The sequence below is a fragment of the Lathamus discolor genome, chromosome 4, assembly GCF_037157495.1.
Source record: "Lathamus discolor isolate bLatDis1 chromosome 4, bLatDis1.hap1, whole genome shotgun sequence".
Classification (NCBI taxonomy): Eukaryota; Metazoa; Chordata; class Aves; order Psittaciformes; family Psittacidae; genus Lathamus; species Lathamus discolor.
The window spans coordinates 106767097-106785184 of NC_088887.1; the positions used below are offsets into that span (position 1 = coordinate 106767097).

Consider the following 18088-nt stretch of genomic DNA (forward strand, 5'->3'; position numbering starts at 1 on the left):
ATCAGCTGCTGACTTCAGTTCCACACACTTGTAATGCTAGTGCATAAACAGAGTTTCTGGCTGAAGCCACATCTCCAGGGAAATGGCTCCACAGCTCCACTGAGCAGCCTGGAGTGTGCAGTGAAGGGGACATACCACCCTTCATCTCTCTCTGCATTCGATCTGGATGCTAGTGTCTACCTCAGCCCTGCTGAACACAGCATTGATCACTCTGTTTGCTGAACCATCCAAAACTGCACTTGGCAGATAAAACAGTGTCCAAATTCTGCTTCAGGAAAAGCAGCGTTTCAACAAGGAATGAGGGCTTCCCACATAATGAGTTTCTGAAGATTGTAAGATGCTTTCTTAGACTTTAGGATCAAAGGTGCCAGAGAAGATATTTTGCAGTCAGTTAATCATATGTAAGCACCTGGTCCCTGACAGTACTTGAATTACCCTCAGTAGTGGGTCTAGATGATTTCGGTAAATCACTTCCACCCTCCTCCTAGGTCAGGGCTTAATTTACTCATACAGGGTGCTCATACTTCCCAGGGCCTGATTCAGCTGGCTGAACTGAGACGTGTCCTGCAGCAGGCAACAACTCCTGCCATACAGGGCTTGTTCCTGCTCTGACTCTGGGAGGGGAATCTGTGCAAGGAGCAGTGGTACATCTTCAGTGCAGGTCCTGCGCTGGTGGGAGGATTCCCATCTTCTCATTGATGCCCTGGGTTAGGGAGCTGCATGTGAGTGGCTCAGACAGAGCATTGCAGGTCACTTCGGTACCAAGAAAACATGGGACTGTGGGATATAGCACCTCAAGCCAACACAAGCACAGAGAAGAGCCCAACACATGGCAGGCAAGGCCTTGCGCAATGTGAGAAAGGTTCGCTGCACTGCTGCTCACACAGTTCTCAGCACATGAAGGGTTCTCCTTCTGTGCCCTGTGCTGTGAGAAGCTCTTTTTTGAGTACCTCCCAACACAGATTCAACCATTCATGTACCTCCCAAATGGGTGGAGGCTGCCCCTCTGCTGCTGGATTTTGCTGTGTGCTTTGACAGGCAGTGCTGTGGCTGTGCTCAGCAGCTCAAGAGGGGATGGCCACTTGTCCCCGCTGCTTCTGAACACCTCCTTGACAAGTGGGTAGTAAAGGAAACACTCCCATATTTTAGACAGCTTTTTGAGTTTGGTTCTTCGCCATTTCATCTACCTTTGAGAGATTCATATTTTAGCTCATTAGATGCTCTCCAACCTATTCTAGACTCTGAGTTCCTGACCTTACCAACCACTGCCATCATAAGTGCTGGCAAAGCCATGACAAGAGTCAATGTGACTCTAGATATTTAAAGGACAGGCAGGTCATGAATTTATGGGCTGCTGAGTGGCATTTTCCAGCCTAGTTGGTTTATCATATCTTTCAATGTGCTAGGAATCATAACAGATCTTTTCCAAAGGGTCCAAAGAAGCCCTCCAGCTCAGGAAACATCTAGTTCATCTTCCTATACTATGTAATTTTGTTCTACCAAGTGCTAATCTGACCAGAAGTTATGCCCTACAGTCGGTGGGAGGATTCCCACCCTCTTACTGATGCAGTAAGTTTCTGCCGAAACCATGCAGAGTGGACATTTTATGGGTGCTGAAAAGTGCTGAAAGGTTACATGGGTTCCAGTGTACAGGAAACAGTCACAGATGATGTTTTCATTGTGGTTTCATTGAAAATCTCAGAAGTTACCTGAGCTGCAAATGGAGGCTGGGAGAAATATCATGTACATCAGTCCTGTTGCAGCAGTCATCCCTAGACCTCTGCATCCCCCCACAGTCAGAGTCAGGATGGGCCTTTGGCTTGAGCCAAAGTATTGAGCTCTTCTGCTCCTGCTGTTTGGAGACACTGTGGGTTTGAAGAACTAACAGAGAGAGACAGCAGTTGAGTCCTGGCTCAGACCCTATGGTTTATATTAGGCTGGCACAGCAGCTCTATGATTCCTCTGAAAGTTCAGATCTGCAGTGACAGTGCAAAAAGGGCAAATTCCTGTCAAATTGATGCACTGAGATCAGCTGGCACTTACCATTAGGTACACAGATCTTAAAAAAATGGTAGTTTTTTGAGTGTTTGGTGTAAGGAGACTGTTTAAGTCTTGAGTTTATATTGCCATTTGCCATCTAGGAAACTCAAGTAAGTTTATTTTGTAGAACAAGACAGCTGCTGGTTTGGTCGGAGAACGCGTCTTCTGTTTGCAGAGGGAGAAAATGAGATTTGGAGCCAAGCCTGTGGTGACTCATCTTCACGAGTGATTTCTAGGAATGCAGTTACTTTGGTAAGTGAGATGGCTCAACAGAGCCTGGAATAGTTCCGCCCTGAGTTGGGAAAACGACTGTGTAATATCTAATTCATCAGTGTGATTCTTCTGTGGTGTTAGAGAGCTTTCCTGCTAACCACAGAAGGATGGCTGGGTCAAAACCAGGGAAATGGTCATGGCTCTGCTTGGCAAGAAATCGTGTATTAAGTGGCCAATACAAGCTGCTGAACAGTAGTCTGAGTTCTTGATCCTGCAGACGCACACAGAGATAGATGCTGCTCACAGAAGAACCCTACTGCCTTCTCCAGAATCCACCATTCCATGCTTCTGTGAGATGGGAGCCGTTCAGTTTAAAACCACAAATTTTATTAGCCCTAAATATCACCTCTGCAGATTGTGATTACACCAGTGGGACAGCAATGGCAAAACCCCATGGCATTGACAGCATCTCCCAGCTCAGATCTGTGTATGTTTGAATATCCTCGGTGACCTGAAGTTGTGTGTCAGGGTAGCTCATTGTTTTATTATAAAGGGTGTTCTGATACATGAGGCCATTTCTTGTACCTCTGGCTCTCCAGAGGACCAACGGGGTGATGAGCTTTGGACCACCGAGTTGCTTTAGCAATCGCAATGAAAAACAAGGTTGGGACCTTTTCGTCAGAGCTGATCCAGCTCTAGTTACCATGACACCATGACAATCAACTTGTTTACTGCTTCAAGGTACAGTCTAAACATTCTTGGCATGTCATTTGCATAGCAATATCCAGAATGCTTTGTGCCACTCTACTGTATTCGGGCTCTGCAAACGCATTGAAAGGTTTCTTTGCACGTACGCTTAACTAAAGAGAAAGAAAGGAAGAGAAAGGAGAAGAGAGCTTCACTTTTGGTAGCATGTTTCCTATAAAGTGTAACCTAAGCTCTGTAACAAATTAAACATAAGAACTGGATATATGTCCCCCTGGATATATATGCATATATGGATATATGTTCTGGGGAAACAGAAGGGAGCATTTATCAAACAGAGGGTTGAAAGCAACCTAAGAAAATCTAGGTCTCATTCTGGCAGAGTATTTAAGCATGTGCTTGACTTTAAATAGGTGATACAGGACAGAAAATAAAAAGACATGGAGAAGTGAGACAAGATAGATTAATAGAAGAGGAGAGAATAATCATGACAGGGGGGACAGCTTGGCCGTGCGAGCTGGAAAAGCTGTAGATGGGTGTGCAGAGCTGGGCTTAAATCACAACAAGGGTGAAGCTAAACAACAATAACAAAAAAAAAAAAAAAAGACCAAGAAGTCAGTTGTTAGTAGTTCTAAAAGACAAAACCAGTGATTATTTTAGCTGATAAACTACACAAGCAAAAATCAATGACAGAGAAATAGTAATCTAGTGAGATATCTACACTCTCCAGGTGCTGCTTCTGGTTATTTACATGGCTATTTACATTGTTAATTGAAAACTCAGCTCCTCACTTGTGTATGTAACATCCATAATGAGCCTTGGTGGCTTTTCCAGCATTGCAAATTGAATACTTGCAGGAACTGGCACAGAATCCAATCCAAGTATTGCTCTGCACTGAAGCAGCATAATCAGATGGTGTGCTGTGTCCCCCTTCAAGCAAGGTAGGCTTTGGTGAGCATGGAGCGGAGCTGACCCAAGTCAGTGAAATGGCAGAAGTAATTGTTTCAGCACAACCTGGATGCCAAAGAGGGGCTCTTCATCAGGGACTGTAGTGATAGAACGGGGGTAATGGGTTCAGAATTAAACAGGGGAAGTTCAGGTTAGATATAAGGAAGATGTTCTTTACTGTGAGGGTGGTGAGGCACTGGAATGGGTTGCCCAAAGAAGTAGTAAATGCTCTGTCCCTGGCAGTGTTCAAGGCCAGGCTGGACATAGTTTTGCGAGAAACGGTCTAGTGTGAGGTGTCCCTACCCATGGCAAGGGGGTTGGAACGAGATGATCCTGAGGTCTTTTCCAACCCTAACTATTCCATGATTCTACACCTGGGTCGGAGCAATCCCAGGCACAGCTACAGATTGGGCAGAGAAGAGATTCAGAGCAGCCCTGTGGGGAAGGACTTGGGAGTGTTGGTTGATGAGAAAATGAACATGAGCCGGCTTCAGTGTGCGCTCGCAGCCCAGAAAGCCAACTGTATCCTGGGCTGCATCAAAAGGAGCGTGACCAGCAGGTCGAAGGAGGTGATCCTGCCCCTCTACTCTGCTCTTGTGAGACCTCACCTGGAGTATTGTGTGCAGTTCTGGTGTCCTCAACATAAAAAGGACATGGAACTGTTGGAACAAGTCCAGAGGAGGCCATGAGGATGATCAGAGGACTGGAGCACCTCCCGTATGAAGACAGGCTGAGGAAGTTGGGGCTGTTCAGACTGGAGAAGAGAAGGCTCCGTGGAGACCTCATAGCAGCCTTCCAGTACCTGAAGGGGCCTATAGGGATGCTGGGGAGGGACTCTTCATCAGAGACTGTAGTGACAGGACAAGGGGTAATGGGTTAAAACTTAAACAGGGGAAGTTTCGATTGGATATAAGGAGGAAGTTCTTTCCTGTTAGGGTGGTGAGACACTGGAATGGGTTGCCAAAGGAAGTTGTGAATGCCCCATCCCTGGCAGTGTTCAAGGCCAGGTTGGACAAAGCCTTGGGTGGGATGGTTTAGTGTGAGGTGTCCCTGCCCATGGCAGGGGGGCTGGAACTGGATGATCTTGAGGTCCTTTCCAACCCTAACTATTCTATGATTCTATGATTCTGTGACTCTGTGAACCTTAAAACAGGTCTGGGACACCCTTACCCGATCAGACACATGCCCATCTTCTTCTGCATCCTCATCATCCCCTATTAACAACCATGGCAGGTGAGGAGCCCTTCTGATACTCCCTCTGTACAGTTGCCAAGCTGTGGACACCAGTAAAAACACAGCTCTGGTCTGACAGAGTCCTGCCTAGTGCAAAGGTCAGAGAGCAGACATGCGTTTTACCATCCTATGCGCTCTGCTTAATTCTGCTCTGCCTTGCACACTACAAACCACCCAAATACCTGTTTTTTGCCGTCCTAAGGATCAACTGGGATTCTTCAGTATTTACCTGAGCATTGCCTGGAAAGGAGTTTCTTAAAAAAACAAAGGTAAGTGTGATCCAAGATATTGCATATTTTTGTAGCCTACCTAGGTCAAGATCAGTCAAGTAGAGGCCGTTAGCCCTCCACACAGGATGTTTTAATCTCTTAAAGAAAGGTTGGAGATGATGATCCCTGAGATCCCTTCCCACCTAGTATTCTATGAAAGTAAAATAATGTATTCATAGACTGTGACTGATGTTAAGAGTTTTAATAATTGCAAAGCTGAGGCTGTGGGAGAGAATAGACACAGGTCTGACAGGAGCAACTGTCTCCAAGGCACATTTTCGGCCCATCCTAACATTCTTTTGATGTGTTTTTCCAATTTGGTCTATGCAGACTGGTAATAAACATATAATAAAAATCTACTCTTTGCTATGTGTTGGGAACAAACCTAACAGAAAATGCCAGGAGGGAGAAGGGAAATTTGAGAAAGTCGTAGCAGAATGAGGAAGAGAATATAGCAAATTTAAGAATGGATTTTTTCTGTTTGTTTGTTTTTCCCTGTTTATATTCATTGCTATAATTTCGTTTAGTTTTGGGTGGGTTTTTTTAGGGTTTGTTTGTTTGTTTGTTTTGTTTATAGTATACATACATTAGAGTATATATTGGTTATATATGGGGTACTTCCAGAGCAGTTAGCTGCCCAGCACCGGGCAGTCACTCCTGTCTAGCTACAGCCACATTAAGCAACAGGCCCAGCCATTTGCTGTCATCATCAGTGTCAGTATCCTAGGAGATCTCCTGATCTTGCATAATTACGTCCTGATAAATGGGTACTTTCTGCTCATAGCAAAAACATTTTCAAAATTAATGTAATTGAGAGATAGCTGCTGTTGATGTACCTGTCTTCAAATCATTAGGAATATCATACAAAAGCATTTTATTTAGGGTCTTTAGCAAACACCCATCTGTATTTTAAAGTAATCACATTCACAGACAAAATGATATCATCATTACAGAATCATATTTCATAGCCTCTCTCAGGAACTTAAGGATTAAAAGTGAAGCCTGGTTATCTCAATAAATTCACAGGTAAGATACATTCCAAATAAACAGGACTGAAATAAACACTTGGCTACCCCTAATGTAATGTTATTTCGAGGCAGAAACAGTCTGTTTACTCCAACCATCATTCTACATCCATGAGACCAACTTAGAGCTGGCACTGTGTAAATACATCAACAGTATATAAATTGAATTATGAGATTTCTAGATACTAGTTTTTTGGTTAAGACCAACAGCACATAAAATACCTGTACATTATTTCAACTGTAAGTCTATTTGATGCAGCCTTTGTATGGAATGAAATGAGATCTAAGGATAAAAATCCAAAAAAAGAAATGTGAAAACTAAATAGTGGAAATTAATATTATGGTGACTGTAAGTACATAGGTATTTAGTGTTAAAAAGATTCTTCATTCTAAACCTTTGGTTTTTTCCAAGTATTTATCATATCTCATATTCGCATTTAGTGCCTGGACTGGTGAAGGAAAAGTGGCTGCGTAAATGATGGGATGGAGTGTCAGACGCCCATGTTCAGCAATGTCGATGGCTGGAAAAGGGAGCCCCAAGCACCAGCATCATCCTCTTTCCCACTGTCACAAGATCCACCTTTCCTTTGGTACACAGTCTTTCAAGCCTCAATAGCATGCAAAGAGGCTCCCTTCCGCATGTTAGGCATAAATAATTCAAGTTCTAGGTAGAAATATGGTCAAAAAAGTATGCTGGAAGATGCTCAAACTCACTTTGTGCATTTGCAAATGTGGTTCCCATCACGTTCAGGAGAGACTGGGCATTTTAGATGAAGTAACTTTCAGAAACCTGCTGTCAAAATGGCTAGAGAAAGAAAGTTGAAAATTGGTGTGTTATGACACTTGCTTTAGCAGAGGTGCCCACGCTCTTCCCACAGCAAAATGACTTTAATTTGCCCAACCCCGGAGCCCTTGAAAATGACACTCTGAGCATTTGCTGTAATGATTTCTCACTAAATTAGAAAAATGCCCAACTAAGGAGGGATTATCTCTGCATGTGGATGTGGCATAATGACTGTCAAGTGCACTGAGAGCCCCAATGGGCTTTGCAAGGTACACAGGGTCTGCAGCAGAGGCCAGTGTGTATCGAAGAATATTAATATTGTCTTGTTGGGTGCATCCATTGTGACACTCTACTGCTGTTCAGACAAAATTATACCATACGGGGGAATTCTCTTTGCTGCTTTACATATATGAGGTACCTTTCAGGGCTGAGGATTAGTCTCAAATTGTCTGGCTGACAAACCCTGTCCACAAAGGATATATGCACATGTGTGCACACACCTTCTGTAATACATGCACCCACTGTTACAGCACCACTGCAAGATCCTTCCTTGCAGCCCACAGCCACTGTGCCCGCAGTGAGGATGCCCTAGGGAATTTATCTTCTAGCTGCTCTCAGAAGCAGCCCGGCAGCTTCAGCCACGCAGGACAAAATGTGTTTGTTCCCCAGGTGCCTGCATGTTGCTGCCCAGGGTTTGAAGCAGGTAAGGAGCAAGCTGGGTGGGCAGTGCCAGTGCCTTATCATCCCTATTGCAAAGAGGGAAACCTGTCCCTGGATGCCTCCAGTCTGCCCGAAAAATAGGAGCAGGAGGAGCACATTTTTGTTTATATCATGAAAGACAGAAGAAATGGTGGGAATGCGCAGGCAGAAAAGGGAGTCAAGAGTTCCTACACAACTGCCACAATGGTACTTCTATAGCAGCACTAGAATGCCCAGTGCTACTGCTCCTCACACCCCAGTGCCAGTTGCTGCTCAACAGGTACAGGGAGCACACATACTCGCTTCAGTGGATGCTCATTGACTTAAGTGCCAGTGCCCTGTTAAACAGGACACCAGACTCCTTGGTAAATGCACTTTGGGCTGTTTCTGTCTCTGTTTTGCAATGGCTTTTCAAAACAAGTCTAGTAAATGTGGGCAGGAAGGGAGGTGAGGGCTGGAGAGTCTGCAGGGCCCTGCTGATCCCATTAGGGTCTCCTGAAGAGTCTTTCCTGATGGAACTGGGCCAGTGGGAAGGAAGGACACACAGGAAACATCACAGGGCCAAGCACCTGGGTGAGACTGACTGACTTCTGTCGCAAGGTCAGATTTTGGTCTCTCACCTGCCAAGTTCATCCTCAACAGACACGGTAAAAAGAACCAGAAAGATGCTGCCCACAGAGTGTCCTAAGCACCAGTTTGCCCAGCCATGCTGGGTGATGCGGGAAGACACTGGAGGAGGAAGCAGGGAGGGTGAAGCCAGAGGTCTAGTGGCAGGAGGCAGTGGGTACAGGCAGGCCACCAAGATGAGCAGCCTAAACGTTTTATCCATGTGTCCCTAACCTGATAGTGCAGCACCTGCTTAGTGTCACCAAGCCCTTGTGTTTTCCAGATAGAGAACACAACTCAGGACAGTCGCAGGAGCATGTGGGTACTGCCTTGTGCCGGTCCTGCACTGCCAAGTCTTCAGCCCTCTCACCATCCCCATCATCCTGGGGTGTCCAGAGAGGTGCACGGTGCACCGGGGTCTGCAGGGTCCTGCTTTCCACTTCCCCGCGGGATGGAGCTGTAGGAGATTGCAGATGTCCTGGCCCCACAGCAGCACAAAGAGCTGCAGGGACCTGGGAAGGACAGAGCGTGACACGCTTGATTCACGGACAGGACTTGAGGCTGTCCCGGCAAATAACAATTTTACCAGCTCTGCTGCACCCTCTGTGCCCGGGATCCCAAACCCACAGCTCCCCACACCGAGCTCAGCCCGTGTGCAGAGCTGCGTGGACCTTCTCCAAGGCGATTTCCCGGGAGGGATGATGTCTCTGTTCCTGCCTTTTCCCGGTAGCCTCTCTTATTTCGGAGCTGTTCCGGGATGAAAAGCAGGTCCCGTCCCGGTGCGGGTAGGGAAGGATGGCAGCGCAGGGATCCCAGCACATTTCCCAGGCTGCAGGGCAGGAAACCCGCTGGGCAGGCGGGACAGCTCTGTGACCCCCGGGAAGACCCGAGGCATGAGCTCCCGAAGTAGGGACGGCTGCTGCAGGCCACCGGTGAGCGCGTCCCCGAGAGGCCGAGGATCGCTGCACAGATTGCGTGAGTCCCGGCCGTCCCGCACCCTCGGGTGGCAAATGCGGGTCAGGCACAGCAGTCACGCTCCCCCGTTTGGCACCCCGGGGACTGCGGGACACGCTGGCTGCTTTTCCGCCGGCTATCTCTGCCGGGCAAGGGCGAGAAGCAGCGCGTAAAAACGGGCGCTCCGCTTCCCCGAAGGAAAAGAGCTGTGGGGATCTGCGGGGCTGGAGCGGGATCTGCCGGAGCTCTGTGGCCGTGCAGGTGGCAGCCCAGCAGGGCCGGCCCCGTCACCGGCGGGTAGGCGGGAGACAGAGTCCGTCCTTCCAGGGTGGTGGCAGCGGGCACCTGGAGAGAGAAGTGGAGCCAAGTTGCCAGCCGGAGCTTCAGCTACAGCATATTTCTAGATGTATGCAAACGATGCATCTCTTTCCCGCAGACGTGTGAATGGGATGGGAAGGGAAAGGTGTTGAGCCGAGCCGGTCACCAGCCCGACATCTAGCATCGGGGAGAGGACCTGGAGAGCCCACGGGAAAGGGACAGGGGTCCCCCTTGTCCCATACCTTTAGCACGGCCGGGAGAAAGGAGCCACCCTCCCTCGCCGGGGAGGGCGAGTCCCGGTGCCGAGCTACGGCGGATAAGAAGGGATGGAGAGCGACGGTACTCCCAGCGCCCGCCCGCGGACACCGAGCGGCTGCTTTCTACGTGAAGGGAAGGAAATAAACCACCAACGAGATTTTATTGTTGTCATTTATAATCATAATTATTATCATCGCCATCGTCGTTTCTCTGCACATAAATAAATAAATAAATATCTCCCGGGGTGGAGGGAGCGGGACGGAACGATACAACCAGAGCTGCGCGCCCGGCAGCGGCGAAATGGAAAACAAAACCGAGAACAATTTTGGAAAGAAAAATTTACAAAGAAAAATAAAAAAGAGAGTAAAGATAAACCCCAAAGAGCCCGCGACCCTCCCCGTTCGCCCGTTTTCGGGCACTGCTGGGCTCCCGGAAGGCGCCCGGGACAGCATCCCTTCACGCGGTCTGCACCGCCTGCCGCCGCACAGCATCCGCGCCTGCTTCGGTGTGCGGGGCGGTCGGCTAGGAGCCCCCCGGGCTGCGCCTGCGGGACACAAGTGAGACAGCACTACTGGGGGACGTCTGGGGTCCGAGGGAGCAGTTTATTTACAACAGGGTGCACGGACACCCGCCCCCATGGACTGGGGGTCTAGAAAGGCGAGGAAGTCCTTTGCAAATTACACAATTATACAAAACGGTATAAAATCCTTCCGCTTCACGCCAGCACCGGAGCAGGCAGGACTCCCCCTCCTGCTCTCGCCACAGTTCCTGGGGAGCCGGGTGGGCGTGCGGGGGGTTAGGGGGTTACTGCTAGGCCTCTGTCGTCCTTTCCCGAGGAGGACGGAGACATGCGCAAGTCCTCGTCGTCCTCCGAGCACTTGGTGGTGGACAGGGACGAGCATTTGCAGCTGTGGCCGCCCCCCCCGCCCCGGTGGGAGCTGCTTTTGCCTTCTTTCTTGTGCTTGACCCGTCGGTTCTGGAACCAGATCTTCACCTGCTTCTCGGAGAGGTTCAGGTAGGTGGCGATCTCGATTCGTCGCAGCCGGGAGAGGTACATGTTGGAAGCGAACTCCCTCTCCAGCTCCAGGAGCTGCGTGCTGGTGAAGGCGGTGCGCATCCGCTTGCTGCTGGGCAGCTGGCTGGACGTGCTGTCTGCGGGGCGGAAAGCACCGTCAGGACCAGCGGACCCGCCGCACCGCGCTCAGCCGCGCTGAGCACCCGCCGGTCCCTCTGAGTCCCCTCCCGCACTCTCCGTGGGGCTACGACCTTCCCCACCGGGGCCGGCGACCCGGCAAGCGGCTGCCAGGCTGGAGCCCGAGATCCCGGGATGCCGGGACCGCCTCCCCTGTTCCCGCTGCCTGTGTAGGAGGCTTGGCGGGCAGCCGCTGGGCTTCCCCTGCGCATCCCCGGGGACACCAGCAGAGAGAGGCGACGGGACTCCCCGTCCAGCCTGCTGGCGCTGGGCAGGGACTCCCCGTCCTGTGTGCTGTCGGCAGGGTCCTGGCTCCCCACATCCCCCGGGATCCCATCACCTCCTCGCAGAGACCACCGTTAGCATGCAGCCGAGCCCCCCTTTCCCTCCCCACTCACGCCCCCCTTACCCACGGAGATGCAGTGGAACTGCCGGGGGTCAGGCAGCGGGTAGGCGCCCTGGTAGAGCGCTGGTGCATGCCCGACGCTGACAGCTGAGACGGAGTGCTGCTGGCGGGCCAGGGGCGAGTGGCAGTACTGGGAGCCGAAGGGGGGGAAGGAGGCCTTGATGAGGGGGATGGCGGGCGGCGGCGGGTGCAGCTGGGAGGCCGTAACACAGAGCGGGCACACGCAGAGCAGCCCGGCCTTGCGAGCGTGGCAGGCTCCGGCCGGCAGCCCGGGCAGCGGGTGCGAGGGGTGCACGGCGTAGGGGAAGAGCGGCGGCGGGGGGCTGCCCTCCGCCTTCTTCTCGCCCGCCTCCCGCAGCACCAGCGAGTCCACCAGGAAGGAGCGCGGCATGGCCCCGCGCAGAGCCCGCGCAGCCCCCGCGCAGCGCCGCTGGCCAACCCGAGTGGTGCTGAACGGCTCCCGCCCGCCCGCCTTAAATAGCGCCCGCGCCATGTGATGGCGACGCCGGGGCGCTCAATAGGCTTCTGTGCCTCTTCTCTTGGCATTCACGCCGCACGCTCCCTCATTATTTCCCTTGTTAACTAAATGAACTGCATAATGTACTCTATTCTTGTCGACCCCACCCACGCCGTAGCAGGCGGCCTCTCCCCTCCTCTCCCTTTGGCGGGGTTATTTTCTCATTCTCTTGCGATTTAATATTCTTTTCTTTCTCTTTATCGCTCTCCTTCGCTTTCAGCCCAGCTTTCAGCCCGCTCCCCCTTGTTTATTTTGCCGGCTGCAGCCGCGGACTCCGCCGGCCCCGGCTTCCCCTGCCAACCCCGAAGCGCCGTTCCCACCTGTGGCACCAGGTCGGCCCCCCGGTCCCGCCGCTCTCTGTCTCCTCTTCGTCCCCATTACCGCGCCCGCTGCCGGCCCCAGTCCCGCGTCTTTGTTCCCCGTCCGGTGTTGGCAGCGGGCGCTTGTCGCTACAGCTTCCGTCGAGGGAAGCCGCCGGGCACCGCGCCTTGCCACCAGCGCTCCACCGCAGGCACATCCTCCCGGTTCCGGCGTGGATGCCGGGGCCCGGACAACAGCCGCGGAGAGCCGCAAGCAGCGCGGGTGCGCCGGCGCTGGTATAGTCACCCTGGCGGCCCGTGCCGGCGGTACCCGCGGCGAGCGCCCAAGCGGAGGCAGAAGAGCCGCTCGGCACGCTCCGCGAGGCTTTGTGCCTGGTTCCTCTGCCCGGTTTCAGCGGTAACACCGGCCATCGCACCATGGGAAGGGGCCCAGGCCGCAGCGGCGCTCGCCCGTCCCGCACCGCCGCTCCCCTGCCCCGCCGCTCCGCGCACGGGGAGTCCCCGGGCCTGTGGGGACCGAGAGGGACACGGTTTGCTCCTCCCGAAAGATGAGATTTAGCTTAAACAAACCGGCGGTACCCGGGTTTCTTAGCACAGGGATCCGCAAAACTTCCAGCGGGGTCCAGAGGGAATTTCTGCGCCTCCACCCGAGTTAATGCGCACCGGCGCTTCCCTGCTCAGCGGCACGCCGTCCGCGCAGGAGCTGTCTGCGCTGGGCTCCCAGAAGGTTGTCGATTTTGTAAATGAATGAGAAATGCTAACAAATAAGGAAAAAATATAAAATTATTCTGCATATATTTTCTTCCCCGCTCTTCCCGTTTAATATACGAGAAAAAAAAGACAAACGCACCCACAGACTCCCGTCAAAATGTGGGGAAATTTCTCCCTACAGCAACGTGCCCGCCTCAGAAATAAATGGACTTCTTTAAAAGGGAAGGCGGAAAAAAACAGAGGAAAGGAAGGAAAAGCCTTGCAAGCAGCGCACTCCCGTGTCTCTGGTTTGTGCGCAGCTGTTCTTGCCTGCAGTCTTATTTCCCACTGAAATCTATGGGAGTTTTGCCGAGATACTGTTGGTGCCCGAGCCTAGAAATGTGCTTGTGTACGCAAATAAATAAACGCCGGAAAATACAGAGCGAACAAAACTGAATGTTAGTTAGATAAAAACCCAGTCCCGCAATGATTTGAGAGGATTCCCAAGTGCCCGTCCCCTGAAAGTGTTAACGGGGTTTGGATTCCTAATTTTTTGTTTTGTTTTTAAGGAACTGGTGATTTAAATCATTTTCCTCCGGAGCCGCGCCCGAGCGGGGGAACCTCTCCCTGCTGAGAAATGGCCCGTCACGGAGGGGCTTCCTCCAGCCTGAGCCCGAGGGATTCCCGCTGCCCAGGGGCTGAACCCCAGGGCTCCGAGCCACAGGGAGGCAAAGGGTTAACAGCTCCTGAATGCACACCAAGCCCAAAGCTACTGGGAAAGAATATCCAAAAAAATAACCAGTTTTTTTTTTTTTCCAGCCGCTGGACCTTATTGAATGTCATTGAAGAAAGTTTTGAATGCCAGATAAAGAGAGGCGAATTAAAGTGTGTGACAGCAGAGGATAAGCAAACACAAAGAGAACTCTGTCACACTTTGGGCAAAATCCGTGGGCTTTTTACCAAGCCTCTTCGCTATGATTGAATTAAGTAATAGGAAAACATTTTCTTTCAGTTTAGAGCTATTAGACAAAAACTTCAAAGCGAATAACACTTTTTAATGTGCAGCCCAACAATGGAATCTGTTTTGTGCTGAAATGTTTAAATGGTTTGTTGTGCAACTGGGGGATGAAATAACCCAGACTGCAGCAAAATAGCATCCTTCAGGCCGTTTTATGAGCGCTTGAAACGAGCACAGACCTTTAATCCCAGCGCTTTAAACCTCCTCCCCCGGTCTTTTTTTCTCTCTCTCACACCCCCCCCCCCTTTTTTTTTTTTAATAGGCGAAATTCACCTCCTGTGTTCGCCATCTCGAAGCGATCGCCGCTAACGAAAGCGGCATCGCGAGCGGGGAAAAGACAGCCGCCGCCGATGTACGCGCTGCAGGCGGCTTGGGGGGACGCGGGAGCGCAGGGGGGGGCCCGCCGAGATCTGTCTCTGCAGGCCGGGGGGGATCAGGGTGGCCTCACGCCGGCTTCTCCGCCCCTGCCCCTCGGAGTGTCTCCGGTGCCACCGAGAAGTGCCAGCGCTTGAGCTCAGTGGTAAATGGTGCCCTAGCGCCCTGCACTCGCTGTCAGACCCCCGGAGAAGCGGACAGGGAGGCATTAGGGTGCGTATCGGCTGGGAGGGGGGGCAATGAGAGAAAGATCAGGTGTCCCTGCGGAGCATGAATAGGAGAGAGGGCAAAGCATTTGGACTGCCTGAGGTGTCTTTAGGGGGACTCCGGTACCGTTGCCTGCGGGGAAGAAGGTGCCAAACTGCCAGCTCCTGGGGACACCTGCACGGGCATTGCCTGGAAAGAGGTCCCTCAATATTCTGAGGGACCAGCCACTGCCTTTTGTGGCAAGGCCCTCACTTTCCGGGCACTTGCCATTAACGTCTGAGGGAGATGACACACACCCTCAATCCCTAAAGAGAGGTGCATTAGTTTGGGGGCAGCAAGAGGTGAGGATGGGATCCTGCTGGGATGAGGTAGAACCACTGTTTCCACAGAACCGTGCCCTTGGTAGCTAAGAAGGGCTGATGATTTGTGAGTGACTATGATATACCCCAGCCTAACCTAAGAAATTATTTTCTAATGGAAAATAACAAAACGAATCAATCAATTCTGAGCCACAAGCCACACACTGTGTGGTAGGTTGTCCACAGAATGTGCCTATTTACACTGGACAAACACTCAGGAGCAAGCCTGCAAGGTACCTCTGCCCTCCCTTTAATTAACTTGACAACAGAATGAATCTGACTTTACTCAAGTAACCAGAAATAGGTATTCTATTTTATTTTTTAAATCACTGTTTTATCAGCAAAATTGATTTTCGTGGGCTGCTGCACTTTCCTCATTGGTCTCTTGCTTCATTGAACAGGACCAACAGCATGAACAGATAAAAAAAACATCTTATTTTTGGCTCCTGACTCAAACTGTATTCTGTACAGAGTGAATGTTTCCTTGTGGGCTTATCTTGCACGCTGACACAACAGCGCCTGCATCACCCGCCGTTTTTGCAGTGTTTATTTCTAGCATCTCAGAGGAGAGGTAGAGCAAGCTTTGTTCTGCTGATGGATCACCAGCGTGAAGTGATGGGGCTCGTACCTATATGGAATCAACAAAAGATAATGCTTGTGGAGTGTTCATGTCACTCCACGGTTATGTGAAGCTCAGTGTCTGAAAACTGCAGTGTGTATTTCGTGCTCTGACTTAGGTCAAGTGCTGGAAGTGTTTGGCAGCCTCAAAGCCAGATTCAGGGAAGGAAAACAGTGAGATGGTGAGAAGAACACAGGTATTGAGTACCTGCAAGAGCCCCCGCCCACCTTTTGTCACATGCTTAGTGATCTACTTCGCATTGCCTGTGAATACCATCAGAGAAACAGAAATAAACCCCACTCTGAACACAGGCCACACTGCATCAGAACAGAAGCCCACCTACAGCCATAACTTCTCTGTGGTAGTGGCTGTAGTGGGAATATGAGGAAGTCTATAGGAAAAGGACAAATGTAGAGTGATCTTTCCATGGTTTATTCCTTGGCTCTAGTGACCCACAATGCAAGGGCTCCCAAAAACATAGATTATGTGTTTATGTTTAATACCAGTTCTTCCAAAATAAAGGCAAAACCTCAGCTTGCTTCATTATGAAGTTGCCCTGTGTTTTCCTTCAGCTGTTATCTATCAATCCCTTCCAAATTTATCATTATAAAAATTTGCAGCCTACCAGCAATGATTATGCAGCCCTGCTACATTTTCATCATGGTTCATCCAGTTTCATTTAATTTCCATCACAAGCTATTAAGGCAATAATTAATCTATGCCAGTAAAACCTGTGCCACAAGAGGAGTGAATTAAAGCTGCTTGTTTGAGGACCTGTATTTTTTCTTTGGTCACTTTCAACAGCAGATATCTAGGGTAGAGATTTGCCGTTTAGCTTTTCTTCAGTCCTATTGCTTGCTAACAGGATGGGTCCATAAGGGAATCCTGTAATCATCTTCTAAGAAGATGACAGTTTGCTGCTCTGTTTCTCCTCCTTAATTTGACTTTTCACTCAAGAGGACGTGTCAAAGAGTTAGCTGGACAGAAATGGTGAAAAGTAACAGGAAAAGCAGAAACATGTAAACCATACTATTTGAAACAGCCGTTTGCTTTTCTAGAGAGACCGCATTTTAAATTGCTGGTGAACTTGAAGACAAAAGGGCATACAGGATGCAGAAGTCCTTGAGAGTAATAAAGATAAGGAACTGCAAAAAAGAGGTGGATATGAGCTCTGCAAATGCAGTTAAATGAATAAGTTATTAGAGATGTTGTCCTTCAACCTCAGAATGTACTATATTTCTCAGTCATTTTTTACTGTTCTCTTCTCCAGAGTTCTCACCTTTACATATGACAAGTCCTTTACAAACTGAAGATGTCTGAGGTTCATCTGCTCTTTGAGCACATCCAAAGGGAAATTCTATGTTTAAAATAAATTACCATACAATTAATTAAATTACCATGCAATTCTTGTGTGGTAAGAGACTATATCATATCTGTTACTTAAATGAACTGTTTGAACAGTTTTCTGCAGCCTGATGAACTCCTTGCAGGTTTTAATCACATTTGTGCTCCAAGTGCTCAACAAACCATATTGATATGTAGCATTTGTGCTTGGGATGATGGATGTAGTGGTTTCAGTGTTGGCTTCTTGTCCCCTTCGTGGCGGATTTGGAGGGTTCTGCAGTGATTGTGGCTATTGCTGAGTGAGACATCTGGCTAGTGCATTCTGCGATGGAAGAGATACAAATAAAAGTCTTTTACAGTCACTGTTCAATATCTTTTTTCAGCTTCTAAGTGAAGTTGTACAGGGAACTGATAGGAAAAAAGGAAAATTTTCCTGTCATCTAAAAAAGAATGTCAAATTGCTGAAGATGTTGAAGTCAATAAAGGCACTCAAGATCAAACTGCTTGGAAGACTCATCAGGACTAAAACTTTCCAGAGTTCTCCAACACACAGAAGACATTTCCTAGATGGTTTTGCAATCCCGCTATACAGCCACATGCAGAAACACACTGAGAGTTGCCGAAGGTGGACTGGGGCAAATGAAGCAGGGTGTTTTGCACTGGATCAGTGGCTGGTAGGTTGTGCATGGTGAGTGGCAAGGCTTGTGAGAATCATAGAATCATAGAATAGTTAGGGTTGGAAAGGACCTCAAGATCATCCAGTTCCACCCCCCCTACCATGGGCAGGGACACCTCACACTAAACCATCCCACACAAGGCTTCATCCAACCTGGCCTTGAACACTGCCAGGGATGGAGCACTCACAGCCTCCCTGGGCAACCGATTCCAGTGCCTCACCACCCTAACAGGAAAGAATTTCCTGCTTATATCCAATCTAAGAAAAGAGGGAGGCTTGCTTGCTGTAGCAAGATTTCCTGACAGCTGCTGGT

At 49.9% G+C, this 18088-nt stretch overlaps 1 protein-coding gene and 1 long non-coding RNA gene across 2 annotated transcripts in view; one reads left to right on the forward strand and one right to left on the reverse strand.

Annotated features, from left to right (window-relative positions):
• LOC136013917 (uncharacterized) overlaps positions 1-2330 on the forward strand; it is a 2662-nt gene extending 332 nt beyond the window's left edge. The window contains exon 3 of the long non-coding RNA XR_010612447.1: positions 2168-2330. This is a non-coding gene — a long non-coding RNA (uncharacterized LOC136013917). The remainder of the gene's footprint in view (positions 1-2167) is intronic.
• An 8518-nt stretch (positions 2331-10848) lies between these two features.
• Positions 10849-12041, reverse strand: GSX1 (GS homeobox 1). The gene is made up of 2 exons (XM_065675854.1): positions 11654-12041; positions 10849-11204 (listed from the first exon to the last, which is right to left on the reverse strand). Exons 1-2 carry the CDS (start codon positions 12039-12041, stop codon positions 10849-10851), a joined length of 744 nt encoding a protein of 247 aa, XP_065531926.1.
• Positions 12042-18088: the final 6047 nt, after the last annotated feature.

Excerpts from the sequence above, each read along its gene's own strand:
- GSX1 (XM_065675854.1), bottom strand. The coding sequence starts at position 12,041 with ATGCCGCGCTCCTTCCTGGTGGACTCGCTGGTGCTGCGGGAGGCGGGC. Across the intron at positions 11,205-11,653 it reads GTTCCACTGCATCTCCGTGG|ACAGCACGTCCAGCCAGCTG; the intron begins GTAAGGGGGGCG and ends TCCGCCCCGCAG.